We start from the raw sequence: 26,078 nt of genomic DNA on the forward strand, positions 1-26,078 counted from the left end.
AAAAACACACATTTTTATCCCACAAACCACTCCCCCCTGGTCCGGACCAATATAAACAACTAATGCACGCGTGCTTTTGTGGAATCGGCCGTCTCATTAACAAACACAGGTCCCATCATTACTCATACAACGGCGATTAACCCATTCAGCGGAGCAGCCCCTGGTTTTACTCCCTGACCAATACACGGCAACAGCATAAAAGCACCATAGAGTCACTGATAATCACCCAATGCTCTACAGTCATCATGTTTTGGTCAGTTCCATACAGTTTCACCAAAGCTTCACCAAAGCTCCACCAAAGCTCTACCATATGCAGCCCGATCAATATCCATCTATACTGCAGCCAATTAAACAGGACGTCGTGACAAATACAGCTCAGTTGATCTCCTTTACCGGAGTCACCAAGCGGTCACCCAAAATGAGGCTTTTCCAACGCTGCAGTTTCCACATAGAGAGATATGTCGCACAACTATAGACTTCATAAATTTGTATGGGCCAGATGTCACATCAGTTAGCAATCCCTGCCTTAAATTTAGCTGTATCCAACTCTGGCTAATTCTGATGCACTTGCAGAAAGAAGCATCCTCTGCCAGCAACGACAGAGGATGAAGAGGTTAAGAGAAATTTTTCGTCTCACATAGTCTATGCTTCTACACCTCAAACCACCAAAATTCTATCAACAATCCCCTTATGTTAAAAACAACAAATCACAAGTTTTCAACAAACACACAGACATATGATCACATATAAAACAACTCAATCCAACCATAATTTACCCCATTCCAGGTTGTTTTTGGAGAACCTGACTAAACCTATCTTTTATCAAAAATAGATTCAGCAATTAGTCTTATCGATCCGGCTCTCTCCAGGCAGAAAATGTTTACACTTTAAGCAAAACGCTTACCTTGTTATGCGCGCGTGCAGCACACTGTCTGCCTGACTGAGAGAGCGAGAGCGGCTGTCGACCTGTAGCTTCTAAACCATCCTGTTCGTGACGCCAATTTGTGTAGTGGATTGTCCGAAGCTTAAACAGGCAACAAAAGTAGTTTAGTACAACACATTTATTTACCCATTATCAGAAGTGCAGGTTGAATTGAGTTGGCCGTGCAGACAGACCACATGTCACTCCGGAGCAAACAAGACACACACAAGCCAAAATCACTGTCGAGTTCCGGTCTTCTGCCATTTTTTATATGTCTTTTGTGCGTCATCGTTCCTTATCGAGTGCGTCAATGTCTTTTATCTTTTCCCTATCTGTTCCATAACAACTCGAATCCTTTAGACCAGGGGTCACCAACGCGGTGCCCGCGGGCACCAGGTCGCCCGTAAGGACCAGATGAGTCGCCCGCGGGCCTGTTCTAAAAAAAAATTTAAAAAAAAAAAAAAAATTAAAAAAAAAAAAAAAAAAATTTTTTTTTTTTTTTTTTTTAAATTAAATCTACATAGAAAAAACACAAGATACACTTTCAATCAGTGCATCAACCCAAACAACCTCCCCCCATGCACACTCATCCACACCCACTCACACAAAAGGGGTTATTTCTTTCTGCTACCAATATTCTGGTTCCCACAACATAGACAACACATCTGCAAGGGACACAGTCCCTGCAGCACACATGATTGTATAGGCTGCTGGTCCACTAACATTTTCATTAATTACTATTTTTTATGTAATTATTTTTATATTGTTTTACTTTCTTTTTTATCCAAGAAATTTTTTTTAATTTATTTATCTTATTTTATTTTATTTTTTAAAAAAGGGCCTTATCTGCAACAGACCAGGTTTTCAATGAAATTAGATTTGTTTAAAGGGTTTTTTAAACCAGGCCCAGTCCAGATAATGTCCAAGTCGGACTCAGCAACACACACCTTCATTCATGTACACAGAAAAAAATTAGGGAACACAACAGATTGCATATAATTTATAAACAAAATTACATTTTCAAAATAAGCATTTATGTACAGTCCAGATTATGTCCAGGTCACTCAAATTAGGGAACACAACAACAGATATCATATTATCTATAAACATAATTATACTTTCAAAATAAGCCTTTGAGGACTTCTCATCTTTTTTTTTAATGTTTTTTGGCATCATTATCGTTTTCAACCATGTAACTTTCTAAAGTTAGAAAATACTGAATAAATGTTTTAAAGAAAGTAATACTAAGTGAATATCTGTTTTTGGCCTTAAAAATAAACATTTTACCGAGTACTATAATTAAATTGACTAAATCATGATTGTCAATGAACTCTCCTAAAATAACAGAAACCACATTAAGCTTCATAAACAAACCAATCCTTAAACACATTTTTTCAACTTCCACCCAAAACAAAGACACAATATGACAATACCAAAACAAATGCAGGGTGGATTCAGGCTCCTGACAACAAAATCGGCAATCATCTGACTCCGTCATATTCCATAATTTTAACATTTTCCCTGTGGGTAAGAAGTTATAAATAATTTAAATTTGAAAAAAACGATTTTGCACATCGATAGTGGTTTTATAGATTAGTTTGAATATGGCATCCCATGGCAACGGGCAGTCAAAAAAGTCCTCCCATTTTCCATTTGTGTTGTATGAGGCAGCCTTCAAAGATTACTTTATTAAATAAAAACTATATATTTTTCTATTTATTTTAGTTCCTTTTTGCCAACTAGAATTTCTTATTAGAGGTTTACAAACTAATAATTTAGTAGTTCCATAATGTATTATTTGTTTCCATCTTTTCCTAATTACTCCAGTTAGTTGATAAAATGAAAAGCTTGAGCAAGCATCACCATACATAGCTCTAAATTCATCATACTTCATAATTTTACCATTCTCATTGATAATATCATTGACAAAAGTGATTCCTCTTTGAAACATATTTTTCCAAAAGAAAGGCTTTCCATCTATTACAATATTAGAGTTCATCCATATTAACTGCTGCAAAATATCATCTCTTTTTTCTGGCACATAAAATTGAAAACACCACTATGAGTGGATTGTTTCCTTTATGAACCCCGCCATGTTTCCCAGCAGACTCTCTGGGAGGGGATCACTTGTAAAAAAGGATACCATTTCTTTTGATACAGTACATGTTTTTTGTCCAACAGGACATTTGTGTGCCACTCAATGTTTAAATACATCTTTGGAACAATTGATGCTTTTAAAGACAGACACATAGCTTCAAGGTTGAGAAGTTTCAGGCCCCCATATTCATACTCTGTGTACAAAACCTTTCTTTTAATCTTTTCTGGTTTGCCGTTCCAGACAAAATCGAAGACCCTCCGCTCATAAATCTTAAAAAAGTTTTGTGATGGAGCTGGTAATGACAAAAACAAATAAATAAATTGAGGAATAATTAACGAGTTGGCAATAGACATTTTACCATACAAGGTTAGGGATTTCCCTTTCCATAATTGCATAATTTTGTCCAGCTTTCTTAGTCGATTATCATAATTTACTGAGCCTAGATCTTCCAGATTTTCTGGGACAACAGCACCAAGTATGTTAACTGGTCCATCTGTCCACAAAACAGGCACTTTGCATTCCATTCGAAAGGACGTTCCCTTTAGATTTTCGATTCTTAACATTTTACATTTATCATAATTAAGCTTAAGGCCAGATTGCTGTGAAAATATGTCCAAAAGATTAAGAAGGTTCCGCAAACAATGAGGAAAAATCTTATCTTTGTGAATCAGCCTTTTCTGACATGAACTTCATCAAGAACAAACACAGAACACGCCTCACTGATGCACATCTGCAAGACTCACTCAGAGTTGCAGTGTCAAGTTACACACCAGAGTACAACACACTAGTTAACAGCATGCAATGCCAGGCTTCCCACTAACTGACAAAGAAACAGATAACAGATTTGGTGTCCAGTTCAAAGTGTGACATGATTTAAAAATTTGAGAGTTTACTTTTGTATTTTACATGAGTTATTATTTGTACAAACATGGTGCAAAGTAATTCATGATTTGTTAAAATTTTTTAGTGGCTAGCTAGTTAAAATGGGATATTGTGATTTCACAAGACTGTCTTAGAAGTGATCATTTGAAAATGTTCAATTTGAAAAATGTGCACCTAGAGAAAATATAAAAATAAAGTGTTGCATATTGATATTTATCTGTTTCTATATATATTTATTGTGAGAAATCATTAAGATGATCAGTGTTTCCACAAACATAAATATAATTAATTATTAATAATAACAGAGTTAAAGGTAAATTGAGCAAATTGGCTACTTCTGGCAATTTATTTAAGTGTGTATCTAACTGGTAGCCCTTCGCATTAATCAGTACCCAAGAAGTAGCCCTTGGTTTCAAAAAGGTTGGTGACCCCTGCTTTAGACAGTCAACACATTCTGTAGACAGGTTGGCACAACTTAACATTCACTTTTGTCCCACTGGCACAGAATAGGAAAGAAATCAAATGAGCGTACATTCCCATTAGACATGCAATATAGGTCAAAGGTCAGAAATTCTACTACATGCCAACGAGAGATTAAAACCTCTGATCTCCTAACTGTGAGGCCAACATGCTAATTCCAGAGACTATCAACAAAAACATCCAAAAAAACATATTAAATAAAGGTGATCAATTTAAGTATTTGAACCCCTACCAACCAGCTAGAATTGTATTTATTTTACAAATGAGTTTAAAACAGTGTTTTGTAGACATTCTGTCTCTCTCTGTTAAAATAAACGTATCATAAAACTAAGAACCGTTCAAGTCATTATAAAATCAGCTGGATATAAAATATTTTTTTCAAATGAACTGAAAAAAACTAAGATGAAGTCTGTCCATAGGGCATAAAGGACAACACATCCTGAGTATAGTAACTGACGGTCCTGCAGAGATGGCCGGAGTCACCAGCGGAGACAGACTGGTGTGGATGAACGGCGTTGCAACATCCACTCTCAAACACTCCTTTCTTAACAAATCTGTAAGAAACAGTTTCCTTATATATTTGGTCACATTGATTCTAAAGTCCTACAGTGTGTTTGGTCCTCAGCTGAAGAAGGGTGTGGACTCTGTGACGGTGCTGGTCATTGATGGTGAAAGCCAGTCTTGCTATGTCAGGAGGAAGATGCCCATTATGCCTGTACTGGCAGAACCCTGTTGTCTCCCACACTCGGCCAAGACGGTGCATTTGGTCAAAGGACCTGACGGATTTGGTTTCCTGTTGAGACAAGAGAAGCTGCCACTTACTCAACAAACAGGTGACATATTTGTTGAAATAATATGTGCTGTACAAAGAAAAGCAAGCATGTCGCCCAACATGAATCTTTACTGGTTTTAGACTAGCCAACCAGTACACATTTTGCATGTTTACTTGGGAGTAGTCAGTGTACTTGAAAGCAGTATAGAGTTGCTTTCTTCTGAAAAGGATTAGGGCAGTCCCTATCTGATATTGATATTGGGTCGATATCAGAAAAAAAAAAAGTATCAGATGATATTGGACATGCATGCTTGCATCTAAAACCACTGTGATAAGCGCTGCGATACAAGCAGTCCTGCAGCGTGTTAACTCATGCAGAGCTTGACAGCCAGAGAATATCTGAAGTGCATCTGAAAAGTATTCACAGCGCTTCACCTTTTACACATTTTCCTTATTCAAAAATTGAATACATTCATTTTTGCTCTCAAAACTCTACAGACAATATACCCCATAATGACAATATGCATTGTTTTTTTTTTCAAATTTTCATCCATCCATCCATCCATTTTCTACCGCAAATTTATAAAAAAATAAAAAATCCTATGTACATAAGTATTCACAGCTTTTGCACAATACTTTGTTGATGCACCTTTGGCAGCAATTACAGCCTCAAGTCTTTTTAAATACGATGCCACAAACTTAGCACATCTATCTTTGGGCAGTTTCGTCCATTCTTCTTTGCAGCACCTCTTAACCTCCATCAGGTTGGATGGGAAATGTTGGTTTTCATCCAGGATGTCTTTGTACATTGCTGTACTCAACTTAGTCTAGTCAGGGAGGTGACCAAGAACCGTATGGTCACTCTGTCAGGGCTACAGCATTCATCTGTGGAAAGAGGAGAACCTTCCAGAAGGACAACCATTTCTGCAGCAATCCACCAATTAGGCCTCTATGGTATATTTGCCAAATGAAAGCCATTTCTTAGTAAACTGTTTGCCAAAATGCACCTGAAAGATTCTCAGACCATGAGAAACTAAATTCTCTGGTCTAATGAGACAAAGATTGAACTCTTTGATGTGAATGCCAGGCGTCATGTTTGGAGGAAACCAGGCACCGCTCAACACCAGGCCAATGCCATCCCTACAGTGAAGCATGGTGGTGGCAGCATCATGATGAGGGGATGTTTTTCAGCGGCAGGAACTGGGAGACTCGTCAGGATAGAGAGAATAGGATAGGATAGGATATACTTTATTTATCCCACAATAGGGAAATGATGTGGTTACAATCAGATACAAAAAGTCCACAAAAAGAAAGATGAAGGCAGTAATGTACAGCGACTTCCTGGATGAAAACCAACACTTTCCATCCAACCCGATGGAGCTTGAGAGGTGCTGCAATGAGGATTGGACAAAAAAGAATGGGTGAAACTGCCAAAAAGACTTGAGGCTGTAATTGCTGCCAAAGCTGCATCAACAAAGTGTTGAGCAAATGATATGAATACCTATGTATATTTCATTTTTTTTGTTTTGTTTGTTTAAATACATTTACGAAAAAAAACAAAAAAACTTTCCACATTGTCATTATGGAGTATTGTCTGTAGAATGTTCCACTTTGGAATAAGGCTGTAACATAACAACATGTGGAAAAGATAAAGCACTGTTTATACTTTCAGGATGCACCGTAAATGTCCTCCAACAAACACACAAGTTTGATCTTTTCTTGCAGTTCACCAGAACAACACAAGTTGTTACTGGAATCCTCCTCCATTCCTCCAAGATGACATCACAAAGCTGGTAACAGCGGCTCAGTTTAGGGTAGGATAAGATAGGATAGCCTTTATTCATCCCACAGTTGGGGAAATTATGCGGTTGCACTGCAGATACAAAAGGTCGACAAAAATAAGAGGGTAACATAAAAAAAAAAAGTACATTCTGACTTTAAGAGCACAGAGCTGATGCAACCAGCTGCCACTTCAGCACTTCAATGCATATTGTGCACATACGATTGCACCATGCATAGACAAACAAAACAAAAACACAATTTCATATTTGCTCTGCCATCTAATGGCAGCGGTACCTGTAACATCTAGGGAGACCAAAGTGTCCGATACATGCTCACTCAGCCAGGGATTTGTGAAGCTTGTCCATCCGCAGCCCCTTCTCTTCCTCCTCATCTCCTCCGGTCTCTCCACGCGAACTCCGGTGTGGCAGAAAGCCAGCGGCTAGTCTCCAGTGAAAACATGGCCATTGACAAAAGTCTACCCAATCACATCCAAAAGTTTTTTTTAAAAATCAGCACAGAAGTCACAAAAGTGCCACCCCTTGTTGCGCAGTGCTGAATGTGTCCGGGCCAAGAGGAAAAAAACCCCCACATGAAAATAAGAGGGAAAACATCAAGAACACAAAAGGAGGATACAAAAGAGCACAGAGCTCCTGCAACCAGCAGCCAGTACAGCGGTGCCATGTTGAGGAAAAAATATATAATTGTGTTTCCTTCATGAACCGCAGCTCTGCAGTGCAGACGGCTCTCATGCAGCCCTAGACCATGATGCTACCATCCCCATGTTGGACTGTAGGCAATAATTATCTTGCTACTCACATGTGTTACCAGATATTTAGGATGTGTAATGATCCAAATTGCATTTCTATTTCTGGTTTTATCGCAGGGCACATCAAAATTTAGACAATTCAAAGTATCCAATTCATAGTTTTCTTATTTTGATGATGCGTTTAAGCAGCTTGAACCAAGCATGCAACCAAAAATGTATTTGTCCACTTGCTGAGCATTTTACGAATTCTAACTCCTACAGCTGCCTTCGACTAAGGATTTTCAGAAACTAGTCTAATTAGTAAAATTTTGGGGGGCAAAATGTTTGTTTTAGCTTAGCAAGTACAGTATGCTACATTTATGCTTGCGTGTATTCTACATGTATGCAAGTAAGAGCATAGCTGATGATGATCCTCACAAATAAAGATACAGTTTTAACTTTTTTTCAACCTTTAGAAAGGCTAAAGCAATCAGATAAACAACATGCCAGAGATTGGCTAGTTTAGTGAGGTCCTTGTTATGTATAGCTGAGTGGAGATGACGGCAAAGACACTAAGGGGTAGTCAAGCTCTATGTGTTTTATTATATATATTACATTATATATAATAATCAAACAATATTAATAATAAGAATAACTACGGAAATGGAGTGTGAACTAATATCCAGAAGGGGTGTATGGTGGAAGACTATGTGTATGAATAATTAGCTGTTGAGTCTTACCAAATGTTGAAACTAGGAGAAGGAACAAGGCAGGAAAGGCAGTCCATAGGGCAGGCAGAAGATCCAGGGCGAGAGAGAGGCGTCAGAGTCCGTGTCCAGGCGAGGCTCGAGGATCGAGGAAGGCAGTCCAAAACCACGGGAGAAACAACGGGAGATAACAAAGGGGGAGACTCAGGAAGGCACTGCGGAAGAACCACAAGGACGTCAGAACACGGAGGGAAAAACGCAGAGAGAGAGAGCATAAGGCTTACGGTATACAAAGAGGTACACTAAGTTCCCGCATGGATCCTTGGGTCCACTGGTCCTTTATCCAGCTTGCCCTCATCAGTCACAGGTGTGCAGATTGCTGATTTTCTGCAGGCTTGTCGCTGCGTGGGCGTGCTGTGCTCAGCGTGAGCGGGGGCGTGTCCGGGCGAGCAGCCAGAGGAGGAACTGTGACACTTGCAGGAGGGAAGCGGGTTCGAGTCCGCGCCATGACAGTTCTGCCGCGGTCGACTTTGGCTCTGACAGAGTACCGAGGAAACGATCAAACTTGACAATTGAGAAGAACTAAACGTCGTAACAAGGATTTCGTAGGTCAGGGATATTTAACTAAATTCTTTGGGGGGGTCACATTTCCAGTAAGCTAAGAACCACGGTACCAGACCTCTCCCTTCATTATTAGTCTCATTTTGTGTATTCAAGAGAACCAGTAGACATTTGATTTTGGTGTATTTATTTTGTCAGAGTTACCGGAGCGCTCTGTTGTTTTTAAGAACTTTCTGCATAAAAGCTAGTCAAAAATCATCTCTATGACAGCCCCCTAGTGTTTTTAAGCATCTGCTTCAAAAATGTCTCTTACAGGTTTTTTTGAACTACACACATGAGACACCAGTTGAATAGCCCAAATGATGAAAAAAAGAGGACCCTAAAATATAACCTTGGGGAACACGACTAATAGAAGTAAAGAAGTTAGCAAATGACTACTGACAGCATCTGAAGTAAACAAGCTACACCAACACCAACACCCAGCCACAGCTGCAGTGTTTACCAACTGAAAAATATTTGACACAATTAATCATAATATCCTAACTAACAAATGAAAATGATATGGCATCAGAGGGTTGATCTTAAACTGGGTAAGAGCTACTTAAAGGAGCCATATGTAGTAATGTGGCTAGAAATGGTACTGCAATCACGGTCAAAATTATGTAGTCCACTCCCACTGTCCTTTACTGAGGTTGCCAGTTATGCAGCCGCCGAATCTAAATCCTACTCCAAGGCACTTCAAATTGCAATCGACGAGTTATACGCTGCAGGTTTCTCTTGTCTATGCTTCTTGCAAGATTGTTTACTAAGTAGTTATGCCACATTTTACTGATGTCTATTAGCCAAATGTATTTGAAAAGTTACTCAGCAATATTTTAGTCAGGAGTCGGGACAGATTGTTGGCTTTACCCTGTTAAAATGTCTAATTTGACCACACGGACCACCATCGAAATATATGATATACTATATTCTATGGGTGTGGGAAAAAATCGATTCGAATTCAAATCGCGATTCTCATGTTGTGCGATTCAGAATCGATTCTCATTTTTAAAAAATCTTTTTTTGTTTTTTTGTATTGATTTTTTATTGATTTTTATTTTTATTTCATTGATTTTTTTAATTAATCAATCCAACAAAACAATACACAGCAAAACCATAACAATGCAATCCAATTCCAAAACCAAACCCGACCCAGCAACACTCAGAACTGCAATGAACAGAGCAATTGAGAGGAGACACAAACACGACACAGAACAAACCAAAAGTAGTGAAACAAAAATGAATATTATCAACAACAGTATCAATATTAGTTACAATTTCAACATAGCAGTGATTAAAAATCCCTCATTGACATTATCATTAGACATTTATAAAAAATAAGAAAAAAAAAAAAGAATAGTGTCACAGTGGCTTACACTTGCATCGCATCTCATAAACTTGACAACACACTGTGTCCAATATTTTCACAAAGATAAAATAAGTCATATTTTTGGTTCTTTTAATATTTAAAACAAATTTACATTATTGCAATCAGTTGATAAAACATTGTCCTTTACAATTATAAAAGCTTTTTACAAAAATCTACTCTGCTTGCATGTCAGCAGACTGGGGTAGATCCTGCTGAAATCCTATGTATTGAATGAATAGAGAATCGTTTTGAATCGGGAAAAAAAATCGTTTTTGAATCGAAAATCATGTTGAATTGGAAAAAAAAAATCGATTTTGAATCGAATCATGACCCCAAGAATCGATATTGAATCGAATCGTGGGACACCCAAAGATTCACAGCCCTACTATATTATATATCGCATAGGCCTACTTTGATGGCAAACCAAGGCCAACAGTAAAATTACCGCCACATTTCGTTCAGCATAACTCCATCTTGCATCCAACCTGACGCACTGCATTCTCTTCCATTTACGCACATCACCATCTTTCAGTGCAGAGTGCAATTCTATGAGCCAACCCACGTTACGCATAAATCGTATAGCCTACTACCATGTCAATACACAAAGTAGAACATTATGTACTATATAGTGCCCAGCAAATACCACCCCATATGTGCCTGATGCACATGCAGTACCAAAAACTGCAATTAGCCGTGCTAATGTTGGAACCCATTTCCTCAGCGTGTCAGCATATTGACAACGAAATAGACACTGATACTAGGGATGATACTCGAAACCGGTTTTCCCGGTTGTTTGATAAGAAAAGAACCGAGTCCTCGGACTCGAATCCCTTTTTGAGAACCGGAACCCGTTATCGAGACCACTATAGTAAAGAAAAAGAGTTGATTCTTTATTCGAATCCCGTCCTGACCAGAAATGCTCCGTGGGACATCACAAGAAATGACGTCACGTAGCTCAGTCATTTGGCGCAGATAGCGAAAGCAGGAAAACAATGGACGGGAAAAAGCGCTCCAATGTGTAATAAAGTTCAAAACAAAAGCTATAATCCATCGAATAACTTTACTGAGAGATTTGAGCAGGGTAAAACACACAACGAACACTTTTACGACCAACCGGAAACATAGCAACCAGGCTAGTAACGCACCTCCTTTACGGCAGCTGTCGCAACGTTCTTAAAGCAATATATATATATACAACATATCTCCCTTTTTTAACTTTTGTTTTTCTCTCCTTGTAAACAAAACAAAATCACACTGTATATGTGTTGTCTGTCTAATTATAAATAATGCAGACGAGGCGTGTTGGCTGAGTTTTTGACGTTTACTTTCACAGCGTGGCAACATGCAACACTTTTCGGGGCTACCGCGCAGGCTCGTCACTCCCGTTGCATGCTGGGTAATGTAGTTGTTATATTCTCTAGCTCAGTGGTTCTCAAATGGGGGTACGCGTACCCCTGGGGGTACTTGAAGGTATTCCAAGGGGTACGTGAGATGTTTTTTAAATACTCTAAAAAAAGCAACACTTCAAAAATCCTTTATAAATATATTTATTGAATAATACTTCAACAAAATATGAATGTAAGTTCATAAACTGAACATCAAATCAAGTAGGCTATTCCATTCATTACCATAAACCCAGAGTTTCCCCCATGCCATGATGGTTTGACCCTCACTAAAATGTCTGTCAAAAAGAACTGTGAAAAGAAATGCAACAATGCAATATTCAATGTTGACAGCTAGATTTTTTGTGGACATGTTCCATAAATATTGATGTTAAAGATTTATTTTTTTGTGAAGAAATGTTTAGAATTAAGTTCATGAATCCAGATGGATCTCTATTACAATCCCCAAAGAGGGCACTTTAAGTTGATGATTACTTCTATGTGTAGAAATATTTATTTATAATTGAATCGCTTGTTTATTTTTCAACAAGTTTTTAGTTATTTTTATATCTTTTTTTGCCCAATAGTTCAAGAAAGACCACTACAAATGAGCAATATTTTGCACTGTTATACAATTCAATAAATCAGAAACTGATGACATAGTGCTGTATTTTACTTCTTTATCTCATTTTTTCCACCAAAAATGCTTTGCTCTGATTAGGGGGTACTTGAATTAAAAAAATGTTCACAGGGGGTACATCACTGAAAAAAGGTTGAGAACCACTGCTCTAGCTCATAACATCTTTCCCCCTATAAAGAAATAATGTTAACTCAATAAAGTGTATTTCTTTTTTTAGCTTTAACTTTTCATTTGTTTAGCATTGTAACCACATTTGCAAACAACTTTTCTCTTCATAGAATTTTCTTTCAATAAAGAAATAAAGTGCAAAAATGTCAGAAGCATCATAACTAAATAAATGCTAATAAATGATAAATAACAAAATATCAAACAGTTATGTCAAATAGCAGCAGAAGTGCACTTTTTGGAGAGCTGTATTATTTTCAGTTTTGTGCCCAAGGGACTGATTTTATTTAACACTATTATTATTTATACACCGATAGTGATCACAGAGACAGGTTGTTTTTGTGTTACTGTATATATTTGTTTCTCTGAAAAATCCCACTTAATATACTTTGGGTAACAACAGTCAATATTTATTTATTTAATTTTATTTTTTTAGGTGGGTAACAGTCAATATGTATTTATTTATTAGATTTTATTTTTTTATTATATAATAAAAGTGAGCTTTTGTTAAACCAAATATTGTGTGTTTTTTTCCATATACAACAACCTATCTGGACTCGATAAGAGAATCGATAAGGAATCGGTTCGATAAGAGGATTCGATAATAGGCTCGAACTCGATAATTCCGTATCAAACATCATCCCTACTACCAATTTCCACATAAGTTTTATTTGTCGAATATATTTTGCCCTGTCAGTTGGATGACACATCAACATACAGGCTAACGGGCATATATTTCCCCCATTAGCCTGTATGTCGATGTGTCATTGATCGAGCTAGCATGCTAAGCATTCGTTGAGGGACATACTAGCTTTGTTAGACAAGATCATAGACCGTATTGGACAATGTTGTTTACTTACGAAATGTCCATTTCCATTTATTACAAGTAATAAGAAAATGTAAATGCCTTACTTACCTATGAAGGAGGAAATTAGCAAGTTTGGCGTCAGATGAAAAAATCTTCTCCGCCTTCAATTGTCTCCATCTTTCAAAGGCATCCCCGATACAAATCTTTGTTTTGTTCCTCATTTTGTCATCAATAAGTTGACAACCGTAACGTTTACTAAGGTCTGACATGTTTTGTAACTTTACCAGTGGCAGTAACTAGACGAAGAGAAACTGGCAACCTGGATGTGACACACTCACGGACTTTCTAATTGGTCAAACGGTGGAGGGCGTGGCATCAAAATGAAAACAATAACAATATTTCGGGGCTGTAAATTTAATTTTGAAATGAGCATATCCCGGCTGAACTACTGTTATCAGTTATAAAGGTATTCGAACATGATTATAAGAACATGATTTATTAATGCCTTTTGACATATCAGGGCCATTTAATGATGACTTGACATGACATTTCTACATATGGCTCCTTTAACAAACAGGAAGCAATATGTGAAGCAAGGCGTACATACATCTACAGCGCTATATATATCGTGCAGCGTACACCAGGGATCAATACTGGGACCAAAATATTTCAATCTCTATAGAAATGGCATCAAATTACAAAGGACTTAAAGTTAGTATTATTTGCAGACAACACAACTTTGTTTTGTTCAGGAGAGAACACAAAAACTTATTGAAAAAATATAAAAAATAAACGAACATATTAAAGAGATCGTTTAACACGAATAAAATATCTTCTAGTCTCTTTTAAACTAAAATATTGCTACTCGGTAACAGTAGAAGGGAAAGTCAAACACAAATACAAATAGACGGAGTAGATATTGACAGAATAAGAGACACCTCTGTTTTGGGTGTAATGATTGAGGATACAATGAACTGGAAATCTCTTAATATAAAGTGGCAAGAAATGCTTTAATAATGAATAAAACTAAATATGTAAAACATGCACCTGGGGATAGGTTGATTGGCAACACTTAATTGGCCCTAGTGTGTGAATGTGAGTGTGAATGTTGTCTGTCTATCTGTTTTGGCCCTGTGATGAGGTGGCGACTTGTCCAGGGTGTACCCCGCCTTCCGCCCGAATGCAGCTGAGATAGGCTCCAGCACCCCCGCGACCCCAAAAGGGACAAGCGGTAGAAAATGGATAGATGGATGTATGGACCAAAAATCACTCATACGCTACTCGCCAGTGTTACCATATTTGAGTTGTTGTGTAGAAATGTGGGGAAATAACTACAAAAGTACATTTATTCACTAATCTTGTTACAAAAAAGGTCAGTTAGAATAATAATAATGTTGGATATAGAGAACATAAAAATACTTTATTGATTGAATCAAAAATATTGAAATTAAATGATTTAGTGCATTTGCAAACAGCTAAAATTATGCACAAGGCAAACTATAACCTGCTACCCAAGAATGTTCAACAATTCTTTCACAACCCTAACCCCACTTTAGACATGTGAATGCACGTACAACATTTAAAACTTTTAACATATCAGTATGTGAAATTAAATTATGGAAGGGATTAAGCAAGCAGGTCAAACAATGTCCTAATATAATTCACTTACAGGAACTGTTCTAACTTAAAGTATTTACAAAGTACAAGGAAGAAGAATACTGATAAACATTTTGAACATTATTTAAAATAAGATATTAGTCTTCTCATTATGTGAATTACAACTGACTTAACTATTTATTAGAACTGTTGTATTTATTATTAATTTATATAAATTGTTTTACAAATTGAGAACAGGAAGTGAACACGTGTTCCTAATTGCTGTGAAATGGACAAGGGGTCAGATTAAATCAATCAATCAATCAATCAATGTTTATTTATATAGCCCTAAATCACAAGTGTCTCAAAGGGCTGTACAAGCCACAACGACATCCTCGGTACAGAGCCCACATACGGGCAAGGAAAACTCACCCCAGTGGGACGTCAATGTGAATGACTATGGGGACGGCGTGGCGAAGTTGATAGAGTGGCTGTGCCAGCAATCGGAGTGTTGCTGGTTACTGGGGTTCAAATCCCACCTTCTACCTTCCTAGTCACGTCTGTTGTGTCCTTGGGCAAGACACTTCACCCTTTGCCTGATGGCTGATGGCTGCTGGTTAGCGCCTTGCATGGCAGCTCCCGCCATCAGTGTGTGAATGTGTGTGTGAATGGGTAAATGTGGAAATACTGTCAAAGCGCTTTGAGTACCTTGAAGGTAGAAAAGCACTATACAAGTATAACCCATTTATCATTTATTTATGACTATGAGAAACCTTGGAGAGGACCGCATATGTGGGTAACTCCCCCCCTCTAGGGGAGACCGAAAGCAATGGATGTCGAGTGGGTCTGACATAATATTGTGAAAGTCCAACACATCAGCGAAAGTCCAGTCCATGGTGGGGCCAGCAGGAACCATCCCGAGCGGAGACGGGTCAGCAGCGTAGAGATGTCCCCATCCGATGAACAGGCTAGTGGGTTGGGAGCAGAGTAGAAAAGAAAAGAAAAGAAACGGCAGATCAACTGGTCTAAAAAGGGAGTCTATTTAAAGGCTAAAGTATACAAATGAGTTTTAAGATGAGACTTAAATGCTTCTACTGAGGTAGCATCTCTAACTTTTACCGGGAGGGCATTCCATAGTATTGGAGCCCGAATAGAAAACGCTCTACAGCCCGCAGACTTTTTTTGGGCTCTGGGAATCACTAATAAGCCGGAGTTCTTTGAACGCAGATTTCTTGCCAAGACATATGGTACAATACAATCGGCAAGATAGGCAGGAGCTTGACCGTGTAGTATTTTATACGTAAGTAGTAAAACCTTAAAGTCGCATCTTAGGTGCACAGGAAGCCAGTGCAGGTGAGCCAGTATAGGCGTAATATGATCAAACTTTCTTGTTTTTGTCAAAAGTCTAGCAGCCGCATTTTGTACCATCTGTAATCTTTTAATGCTAGACATAGGGAGGCCCGAAAATAAAACGTTACAGTAATCGAGACGAAATGTAACGAACACATGGATAATGATCTCAGCATCGTTTGTGGACAAAATGGAACGAATTTTAGCGATATTACGGAGATGAAAGAAGGCCGTTTTAGTAACACTCTTAATGTGTGACTCAAACGAGAGAGTTGGGTCGAAGATAATACCCAGATTCTTTACCGAGTCGCCTTGTTTAATTGTTTGGTTGTCAAATGTTAAGGTGGTATTATTAAATAGATGTCGGTGTTGAGCAGGACCGATAATCAGCATTTCCGTTTTCTTAGCGTTGAGTTGCAAAAAGTTAGCGGACATCCATTGTTTAATTTCATTAAGACACGCCTCCAGCTGACTACAATCCGGCGTGTTGGTCAGCTTTAGGGGCATGTAGAGTTGGGTGTCATCAGCATAACAGTGAAAGCTAACACCGTATTTGCGTATGTTGTCACCTAGCTGCAGCATGTAAATACTAAAGAATGCAGGGCCAAGAACCGAACCCTGGGGAACTCCGCACGTTACCTTAACATAGTCCGAGGTCACATTGTTATGGGAGACACACTGCATCCTGTCAGTAAGATAAGAGTTAAACCAAGACAAGGCTAAGTCTGACATCCCAATACGCGTTTTGATACGCTCTAATAAAATATTATGATCAACAGTATCGAAAGCGGCGCTAAGATCAAGAAGCAGCAACATAGATGACGCATCAGAATCCATCGTTAGCAATAGATCATTAGTCATTTTTGCGAGGGCTGTCTCCGTAGAGTGATTTGCCCTGAAACCGGATTGAAAAGGTTCACAGAGATTGTTAGACGCTAAGTGTTCATTTAGCTGCTGTGCGACAATTTTTTCGAGGATTTTCGAGATAAACGGAAGGTGGGACACCGGCCGGTAGTTTACCATGAGGTCAGGATCGAGGTTAGGTCTTTTGAGTAGAGGATGAATAACCGCTTTTTTGAATGCTAGGGGAACAGTGCCAGAGGAAAGTGATAAGTTTATAATATTTAACACTGATGGACCTAATAATACAAAAAGCTCCTTGATAAGTTTCCCAGGAATTGGGTCAAGTAAACATGTTGTTTGTTTTGTCCCATTTACACATTTTAACAATTCCTCCAATGTTATTTCATCAAAGAGAGAGAAACTATTTTGGAGGGCAGTGTCCGTCGTATATACAGTCGTATCTGTGTTCGGTTCGCAGCTGAGTGTGAAGCGACTGGGATGAGACTCAGCACCTCCAAGTCCGAATCCATGGTTCTCGCCCGGAAAAGGGTGGAGTGCCATCTCCGGGTTGCGGAGGAGACCCTGCCCCAAGTGGAGGAGTTCAAGTACCTCGGAGTCTTGTTCACGAGTGAGGGAAGAGTGGATCGTGAGATCGACAGGCGGATCGGTGCGGCGTCTTCAGTAATGCGGACGCTGTATCGATCCGTTGTGGTGAAGAAGGAGCTGAGCCGAAAGGCAAAGCTCTCAATTTACCGGTCGATCTACGTTCCCATCCTCACCTATGGTCATGAGCTTTGGGTTATGACCGAAAGGAGAAGATCACGGGTACAAGCGGCCGAAATGAGTTTCCTCCGCCGGGTGGCGGGGATCTCCCTTAGAGATAGGGTGAGAAGCTCTGCCATCCGGGGGGAGCTCAAAGTAAAGCCGCTGCTCCTCCACATCGAGAGGAGCCAGATGAGGTGGTTCGGGCATCTGGTCAGGATGCCACCCGAACGCCTCCCTAGGGAGGTGTTTAGGGCACGTCCGACCGGTAGGAGGCCACGGGGAAGACCCAGGACACGTTGGGAAGACTATGTCTCCCGGCTGGCCTGGGAACGCCTCGGGATCCCCGGGGAGGAGCTGGACGAAGTGGCTGGGGAGAGGGAAGTCTGCTTAAGCTGCTGCCCCCGCGACCCGACCTCGGATAAGCGGAAGAAGATGGATGGATGGATGGATGGATATGTGTTAATAGAACCCAGTTGTAGCTGAGATGCATTGTCTTTAATCTCTTTTCTAATGACTTCAATTTTCTTATTAAAGAAATTCATAAAGTCATCTGCTGAGTGGGTGGAGCTACTGGGAGGAGTGCCTTGTTGGGTTAGCGATGCTACTGTACTAAACAAAAATGTAAGATCATTTTTGTTGAGGTGGATGAGATTTGAGTAATATTTAGCTTTAGCTGAGGTAAGCATGCATTTATAAGTTATTAAACTATCACTCCATGCTTGATGGAAAACCTCAAGTTTAGTCGCACGCCATTTGCGTTCCAGCTTTCTACATGATAATTTCTGGGCTTTAGTTTCTTCTGTAAACCATGGGGTACGCCTTTTAGGGGCCCTTTTTAGCTTTAGCGGTGCTACACTATCAATGGTGTCGCGCAGGGCGTCGTTAAAGTTGTTAGTGAGGTTATCAATAGAGCCCACATAATTTGGGAATGGTGCCATTACCGAAGGCAGTAGGTCAGTAAGAGTCGTCGTTGTGGCAGCATTAATGTTGCGGCTGCTATAGTAGTTATTATTATTAGTTTGTTGACAATGAGTCAGAACTTCAAATTTTATAAGGTAATGATCGGACATTACTTTAGTATACGGGAGTATCGTAACTTTGGAGGTGGTGACACCCCTGACAAGCACTAGATCTATCGTATTACCGTTGCGATGCGTGGGTTCATTTATTATTTGTGTAAGACCACAGCTATCAATTATAGTCTGGAGCGCCACGCATGGAGGGTCCGATGGGGTATTCATATGGATGTTAAAGTCTCCCATTATGATTATATTGTCGGCGTGCGTCACTAGATCAGCAACAAACTCTGAAAATTCATTGATGAAGTCCGAATAGGGCCCCGGGGGGCGGTAGATGACAGCCAGGTGCAGAGGCAGCGGTGTGACAAACCTCATAGTGAGCACCTCAAACGAGTTATATTTATTATTTAGGTCCGAGGTAAGGCTAAAGTTTTTGTTGTATATTAGTGCAACACCCCCACCCCTTTTAATGGGACGGGCAATATGCGTTCCCGTATAGCCAGGAGGAGACGCCTCACCCAGCGCAAAAAATTCGTCTGGTTTGAGCCAGGTCTCGGCTAGACCAACGACATCAAGATTGTTGTCTCTAATGACTTCATTAACTAATAACGTTTTGGAAGACAATGATCTTATGTTTAAAAAGCCCATATTATAGGTAGTGGGCTGTTTTGAGGAGTTTTTGTTGAAAGTATCCGTAGTAGCAATATTAATAATGTTACGTTTATTATGCGTAGTGCACTTTAAATAATTTCGACCATATCTAGGAATTGATATGACAGGAATTTTTAGATTGTTTGCCACCTCAGTAAAATGCATGTCCACCTCTGACGCAGAAAAAACATTATGTGAGTTGTATATTATTCTAAGAGAATTGCTATGTGTGCAGGGATTATCCAGCCTGGCACTGGCTAGTTCTAGTTTAACAGACTCCTTATTAGCGCTTCTTTGAGGATTAGCTTTTAGCTTTTTCGTTAGCCCCGCTAACAACAACGCCTTTAGCTTTGTTGTTAGCCCCGCCCGACATCCCCGCTTCTGCTTCCGAGCGCACCGCTTACGCCTCTTTCGTTGACGGTCTCCGCTGGTAGTGGAGCTCGCGAAGAATTCCCAAGCTAGCGAGTAGGTCCACCGTACACGCATCTTTCAGCCCAAAATGGCCCGATCTCTCCACATCCAGAATCGTAAGTCGGTCGTAAGTGATCACGGAGTGAACACGCTGTGAGCCAGCCATGAAATTGACTGAATTGACGGGTATTTTTGCCAAATCGGTCTACACTTCCAAGAGCGCATGCAAGAAGCTGCCACCGTGAAGCGCCGCCATCTTGAAAATAAGCTCTGCTTCTTCCTACTCCTTTTCAGACATGTAATGAGAAAATATAACATTTGTTTTCAATGTCAATTGATGTCGAACATCAACTATTCTAAGACACCCCTAGTAATTTCACCTAACTTTTCACTTTCCTTTTCTTTGAGACACTGACATCAGAAAACGCTACTTTATGCTTGAAGGGGAAAAAAAGTTAACTAAAAAGAAAAAAAGTAATGTTGTCTTTTCTCAGTGTAGCGACGTGCATTCGATGTATTCTTACGCAGTGCACACATAACTAGTTTTCCTTTTATTTTTGTACAGTATCATTTATGGGAGTGTGTCCTGTGTTTAATGTGTTCTAAAAAAACATATGTGGCTCAGTTCACTTGCTGCGGGAGGTGGATGAGGGCAGTCCAGCAGAAGATGCGGGGGTGGAGGATGGAGATCTACTACTGGCAGTCAATGGCGAACCAGTGGAATCCATGGAGCATGAGGATATCGTCAAAATCATTCGAAAGAGTGGTGATAGAGTCAGCCTAACCACTATATCTATACCAGGAAGAGCATTCTTCAGACAAGTGAGTCCAATTAGATAAATATGTGAGAGCTTAATTGGGTTATGAAACAGTGTGTCAACTTCTTTCTGTGTTGTTTCTTCCCTGCAGCTTGGCGTTTCTCCCCTGTTCTTTCACGATGAATACATACACCAGGATGGCCGTGTCCCAGGTCAGACTGGAGCTCAAACAACACAGGTACTAAATAAACTATACAATACATATAACAGCACTATACAAATGAATGTGTGTGTGAATGTGGAAATAGTGTCAAAGCACTTTGAGTACCTTGAAAGTAGAAAAGCGCAATACAAGTATAACACATTTACATATACATATATTAGCCATACTGAGTGCAAAATCCGGGTACTGACAATGCACAGATTAAAAACAGCAGTCATCACGTGGCGTACAGTAGTGCCTCAACTTACAAGTTTAATTGGTTCTGTGATAGAGTGCTTAACCCAAAACACTTGTATCTCAAATCACCATCACCCATTGATTATAATTCAAATCAATTTCACTTTAGTCCCCAAAACACCACAATTTAAACATGTAACGTGGCTTTTAAAATAAACTTTATATGACGAATGTTGTATGAAAAACCATACTGTAGGACAGGGGTGGGCAATTAATTTTTACTGGGGGCACTGCCGGAGGGCCACATCGACAATATTTCAATTAAATTTTGCTCAATATTATTTTTGATATACCGTAAGATAAATAATAATAATTAATAATAATAATAATACTTTCATTTAACCTAACTTAACTTTATACAAAAGCAGATTGCTTTTGATGGTTTTATTTTTAACACTGTCTTACACTACACTTCCTAATGTATTGCAAAAATGTCCATTTCTGCACAGAGTTAATTTAAAGTTTATCCTGCATCCTCTTTAAAAGTCCAACATTTTTCCCCGTCAGATTTGGACAACCATCTGTTGTCACACCTGCCAGCTTGTCCCATTTCAGTCCTAACATGTCCAAACATGCATTTACCTATGTGAACAAGTCATTGGTTGTCTCTTTAATTGACTGCATGGCATGCCAGCTCCTCCGTGATTTGAAAGTCTGTAGTTATCCCATGTAAGAAGATGATCAGCTGGGCGGTGTTACGTACATCAAAGCTCTCATCCAAAGCCAGCGAAAAACAGTCAAAGTCGGCCGTTCTGTTCTTCAGCTGAAGCTCCAAGTTTCCGAGCATATCAGCGCAACAGAGTCCAATAAGCACTCCTTAATAAACTCTCCGTCAGAAAACGCCTTACTTTTTCTGGCGATTTTGTGAGAAATGACAAAACTTGTCCTGACAGCTGCATTCTGGGGGTGTGAAATTTGGCAAAAAGTCCTTGTTGGGTTTGCAGTTTTACCATCAACGCATCAGCCTCCCTTGCGCGCTCTTCATCAGACAGATTCCGGTATTTTTCCTCGTGCTTCGTCGTGTAGTGGCGATTCAAATTATATTCTTTAAACACAGCAAGCTGTGTACCACAAATTAAGCACACAGCTTTACCTTTAATTTCTGGAAAGAAATACTTGGCAGTCCATGTCTTGTTGAAAACACGGCATTCGTCATCAACTTTTCTCTTTTTAGCGTCTCGGGGGTAAATTGTGCATCACTTGTCGCTGTGCACCTTCATTCACAGGTTACACCCGGACATACGCACATAAATAACACTTTTCAAAATAAAAGCAGCACAGTTGTATTGCGCGCACGACATAGATGTTTTTTAAACTTTATTTTGTCATTTGTGAGTGCCGCTGTTCACATTCACTCACGCACATACGTCCACACGGAAGTAATACAAATAACGCTTTTCAAAACAAAAGCAGCACCGTTGTATTGCACACTCGACATAGATACTTTTTAAAATGTATTTTGTACTTTATGATTGGCCTCACGCGGGCCGGACAAGGACGCACAAAGGGCCAGATGTGGCCCACGGGCCGCAGAATGTCCAGGTCTGCTGTAGGATGTACTATTACAACTACATTGGTTTTATGAAGTAAAGAAAATAATTATGTACAGCATTTACTTTGGAGAGAGGACTTCAACAATATCGCCTTTCAGCTGCTTCTCAGTTAACCACACCCTCAGCAGCTTCACCATATTTTCATGGATAAATGTCCACCATTTAGATATTATTTTATTGTCCTTGGCTGGCGTTAGGCTCCTCCTGCTTCAGCCCGGTGGTACGCTCTAACAGCTTTGCAAAGTTGGCTAAGTGCTCTGATTTCTTTCTTTAATTCAATAAATATCATTCACTTCTTCTTCTCAACACTGTCCTTCACACTCACTTTCTTCCTTACTGTGGTTGGAAAAAAAAGTTGCATTGAGCTCGCCAGTAAGACCAGATGTTTTTAGGCAGATCTTTGTGGCATTTGCTCTGCCAACTAATGCGTCGATACCTGTAACTCCAATTTTTGCATGCAACTTAAAGCATAACAATTAGCCATAAGATATCTCTTATTTCAAAACACTCTTCAGTTAGGGCACTATTAAGTTGAGGTACCACTGTATAACTAGTCTTATGTCGGATACAAGATTGGGGGGTTTAGGTGCGTCTGCGTACTCAGCACATTTTGGAACACCCACTTTTAGCTCCAAAATGTGGGCGTGCTGACATCACCTACAGAAGACTGGAGGCGATTTCATTTTGCGTAGCATGTGTTTTGGTAGCATCTTTATCCCGAAACATAATATTTTCACTTTGAAGGAGTTATCAAATATAGCTTCCATTGTTGCAGGTTGTAGCAATTCAACTAAAGAAGGGGTCAGCTTGCATGCATTCCCATATGATGGGAATATGAGGAAAGTATGGACCTCGCCAGTCGAATTGACTGACGCAAAATGGGACGGACCAAGCGAGAGAAGTGTCATTTGCAGCGATAATTTTAATGATTCTGACTTAGAAGGAGGGTTTTGGTTTGAATTTGGATATAAATAAATGTAAAAACGCGATCCCGTAAAGCAGTAGCGGCTCGAGGGAAGAAAGACTGGGTTAGAACCTACCAAAAAAAGAGACAAAATGAAGGTGCGCCGTTAGTATTCTATTTTGCGTCCTCTTCTACTGGTGTTTGCTTCAAGATGCTTGAGGGAATGCTGAAAGAGCACTATGAAACACAGGCTATGGCGTCTCTGGAAGAGCAGGAAAGTCCGGAAATGGTGATCCTTTTGTATTTCTTTTTTGCTCACAATGTTACTCATATCAGTTTTGAAGTAATGATGGACCATGGCAACAAAACATGTATTTAAGTGATCAAAATAATACTTTTACATGCCTCTATCTACACTGTCTTCGCGGGGAAAGGGGCTGCATTCCTGTAGACGACGTCACACCAAGAAGGGGTGGCATATCGAGTCTGGTTGATGGAAAGGGGTCGCTTCAGCTACAGTTCGTTATCTACCGATTCCTCAAAAACTAATTGATGTAGGAAATGACTGCCAAATTCATTTTTAATAGCAGAAAAAATAAATAAATAAAGATAACTTGTATGTGAAATGTTGGTCTTCTCGAAGCTATGGGTCCTTTTAATCTGTAAAATAAACACATTTTCTTGTGCTGTGTTTTATTCAGCTGCAAAGAGTGGGTAATGCTCTCTTATAATGGAACTCTGGAAACCATCCATCCACGGCGACTGAGGAGCTCATGGTCAGCACATAAGGATTTGGGCACAAAATGTTTTTATACATGTTTTCTTTTCCAAGTGCTGGCACTGAATCAACTTTTCTGACCCTGTGATTTAGAAATGTTCATGTTGTTGTATTTAACTGTAAAATAAGCTTTGTAAATTACAATTTGCAGTAAATAATTGCAAAATTAAACACAGAAATCCGCTGCCTGGACAAAATGAGTTATGTTTATTTTCAATACTTCTCATCAGGCAACATAAATGGTTGGTTCCTACTTGTCAGAGATGATGTAATTCTTTCTAAGACGAAGTTCCTTACTATTACCAACTTCCATTGGTAAGGCAGTCAGTTTAGGATCCAAACATCTTTTGTTCATAAACTGCCTTTTTCAGCATTTCTTGTGGGTTTGTCCTGGGATAATTTTTACTTTTTACAGCATATTTCTAGTTTTACTAGCTCAGCATGACTCCAAAGAAAGTATTGGATAAGCGATATTTGGTTTGAAAAACTCTGGATCCACAGCGTTGTCTACACTCTCTCCTCCTTCTCCTGCCACACGCCAAGAAGATTAACCGACAAGGTATAGTGGATTTTATTTTTAATTTCTAATTATTGTAGCGAAGCTAGCTGTCAAAGTTAAGTATTTGTAGTGATTTCAAACTGTGAGTGCACCACAGGGCTAGTGACAGTGTGTGTGCATGTCAGCAGGGCGGCTGTGTACGAGGAAGCCAGTTCAGCTATTTATTTTTACTTTATTATTAAATAGAAAATGTATCCATTACCCTATTGTTACATTTGTTTAATATACAGCACTGTAGAGCCCTTTATATTGTGTTCGAAGTGTACAAACCTTTGCTAAAATGTGCACTTTTGTCGAGGCTGGAACTAGTGTTAATTTTGTTGACTAATAATTTTTGTCTTAGTCACCGTCAACACCCTATTTTCCCCTGACGAAAATAAGAGGATAACTAATCAAAACAGATGCACGTTGACTAAAACAATGACAAAATTAACTGACATTTTAGTCAACGAATGAGGACGAGAAGAAAATGTTGACCAACGAAATCTAATGAGTGGGACAATTTCGGAATAGATCTAATCATAGCTCTTTAACAGCGTACATACAGTATGAAAGAGGGGCCAGGCTGGGAGTTAGTTATGAAGGAGAGCCAATCAAATGTTTTTCCTTGTGAGATTAGAAATTTGATTTCTTACCGCAGAAACAATTACGATGTAGAACATGTTAAATCCATAACATGGTCTACATCGTAATATGTGTATACCTGGGAGAAAGTGAAAAGGACATATTTCATTGTTGATGCTTTATGAAGCCATTAGCAGGCAAGTCATCGTGGCATCTACACAATTGTAAGTTAAAGCTAATTATTCCACTGTATTATTTATTTACAAGTAAATTATCAAGTAATTTTCTCTACCTCAAGTAATTGTTTAATGGTATGACAACTTTTACTGTAGTCTAATGCGCTCATGTCACGAGCGCAGTGAAAAGAGAAAGTCCATGCAACGTTTCCTATTTACTTATTTATTTGAGGCGGACATTTAACAACAAATGAAAGGCTGCCGCTCACCCCGACCCTGAGCGATAGAAGTGCCTGAAAGATATATGTGGACCTGTGGAGCAAAAAATTACTTAATACA

The 26,078-nt window shown here is 39.3% G+C and overlaps 1 protein-coding gene across 3 annotated transcripts in view; it reads left to right on the top strand.

Moving 5' to 3' along the window:
• The window catches only part of LOC133663854 (Na(+)/H(+) exchange regulatory cofactor NHE-RF3-like), a 73,903-nt gene extending 49,228 nt beyond the window's left edge, over positions 1-24,675 (top strand). For all 3 annotated transcript variants that reach the window (XM_062068565.1, XM_062068567.1, XM_062068566.1), the window contains 5 exons: positions 4,802-4,938; positions 5,008-5,215; positions 20,613-20,809; positions 20,897-20,983; positions 24,364-24,675. In XM_062068565.1, coding sequence (XP_061924549.1) covers positions 4,802-4,938; positions 5,008-5,215; positions 20,613-20,809; positions 20,897-20,983; positions 24,364-24,393 — 659 coding nt within the window. In that variant the 3' untranslated portion in view covers positions 24,394-24,675. The remainder of the gene's footprint in view (positions 1-4,801; positions 4,939-5,007; positions 5,216-20,612; positions 20,810-20,896; positions 20,984-24,363) is intronic.
• The last annotated feature ends 1,403 nt before the right edge of the window (positions 24,676-26,078 follow it).

This window comes from Entelurus aequoreus, linkage group LG13 (assembly GCF_033978785.1).
Source record: "Entelurus aequoreus isolate RoL-2023_Sb linkage group LG13, RoL_Eaeq_v1.1, whole genome shotgun sequence".
Lineage (NCBI taxonomy): Eukaryota > Metazoa > Chordata > Actinopteri > Syngnathiformes > Syngnathidae > Entelurus > Entelurus aequoreus.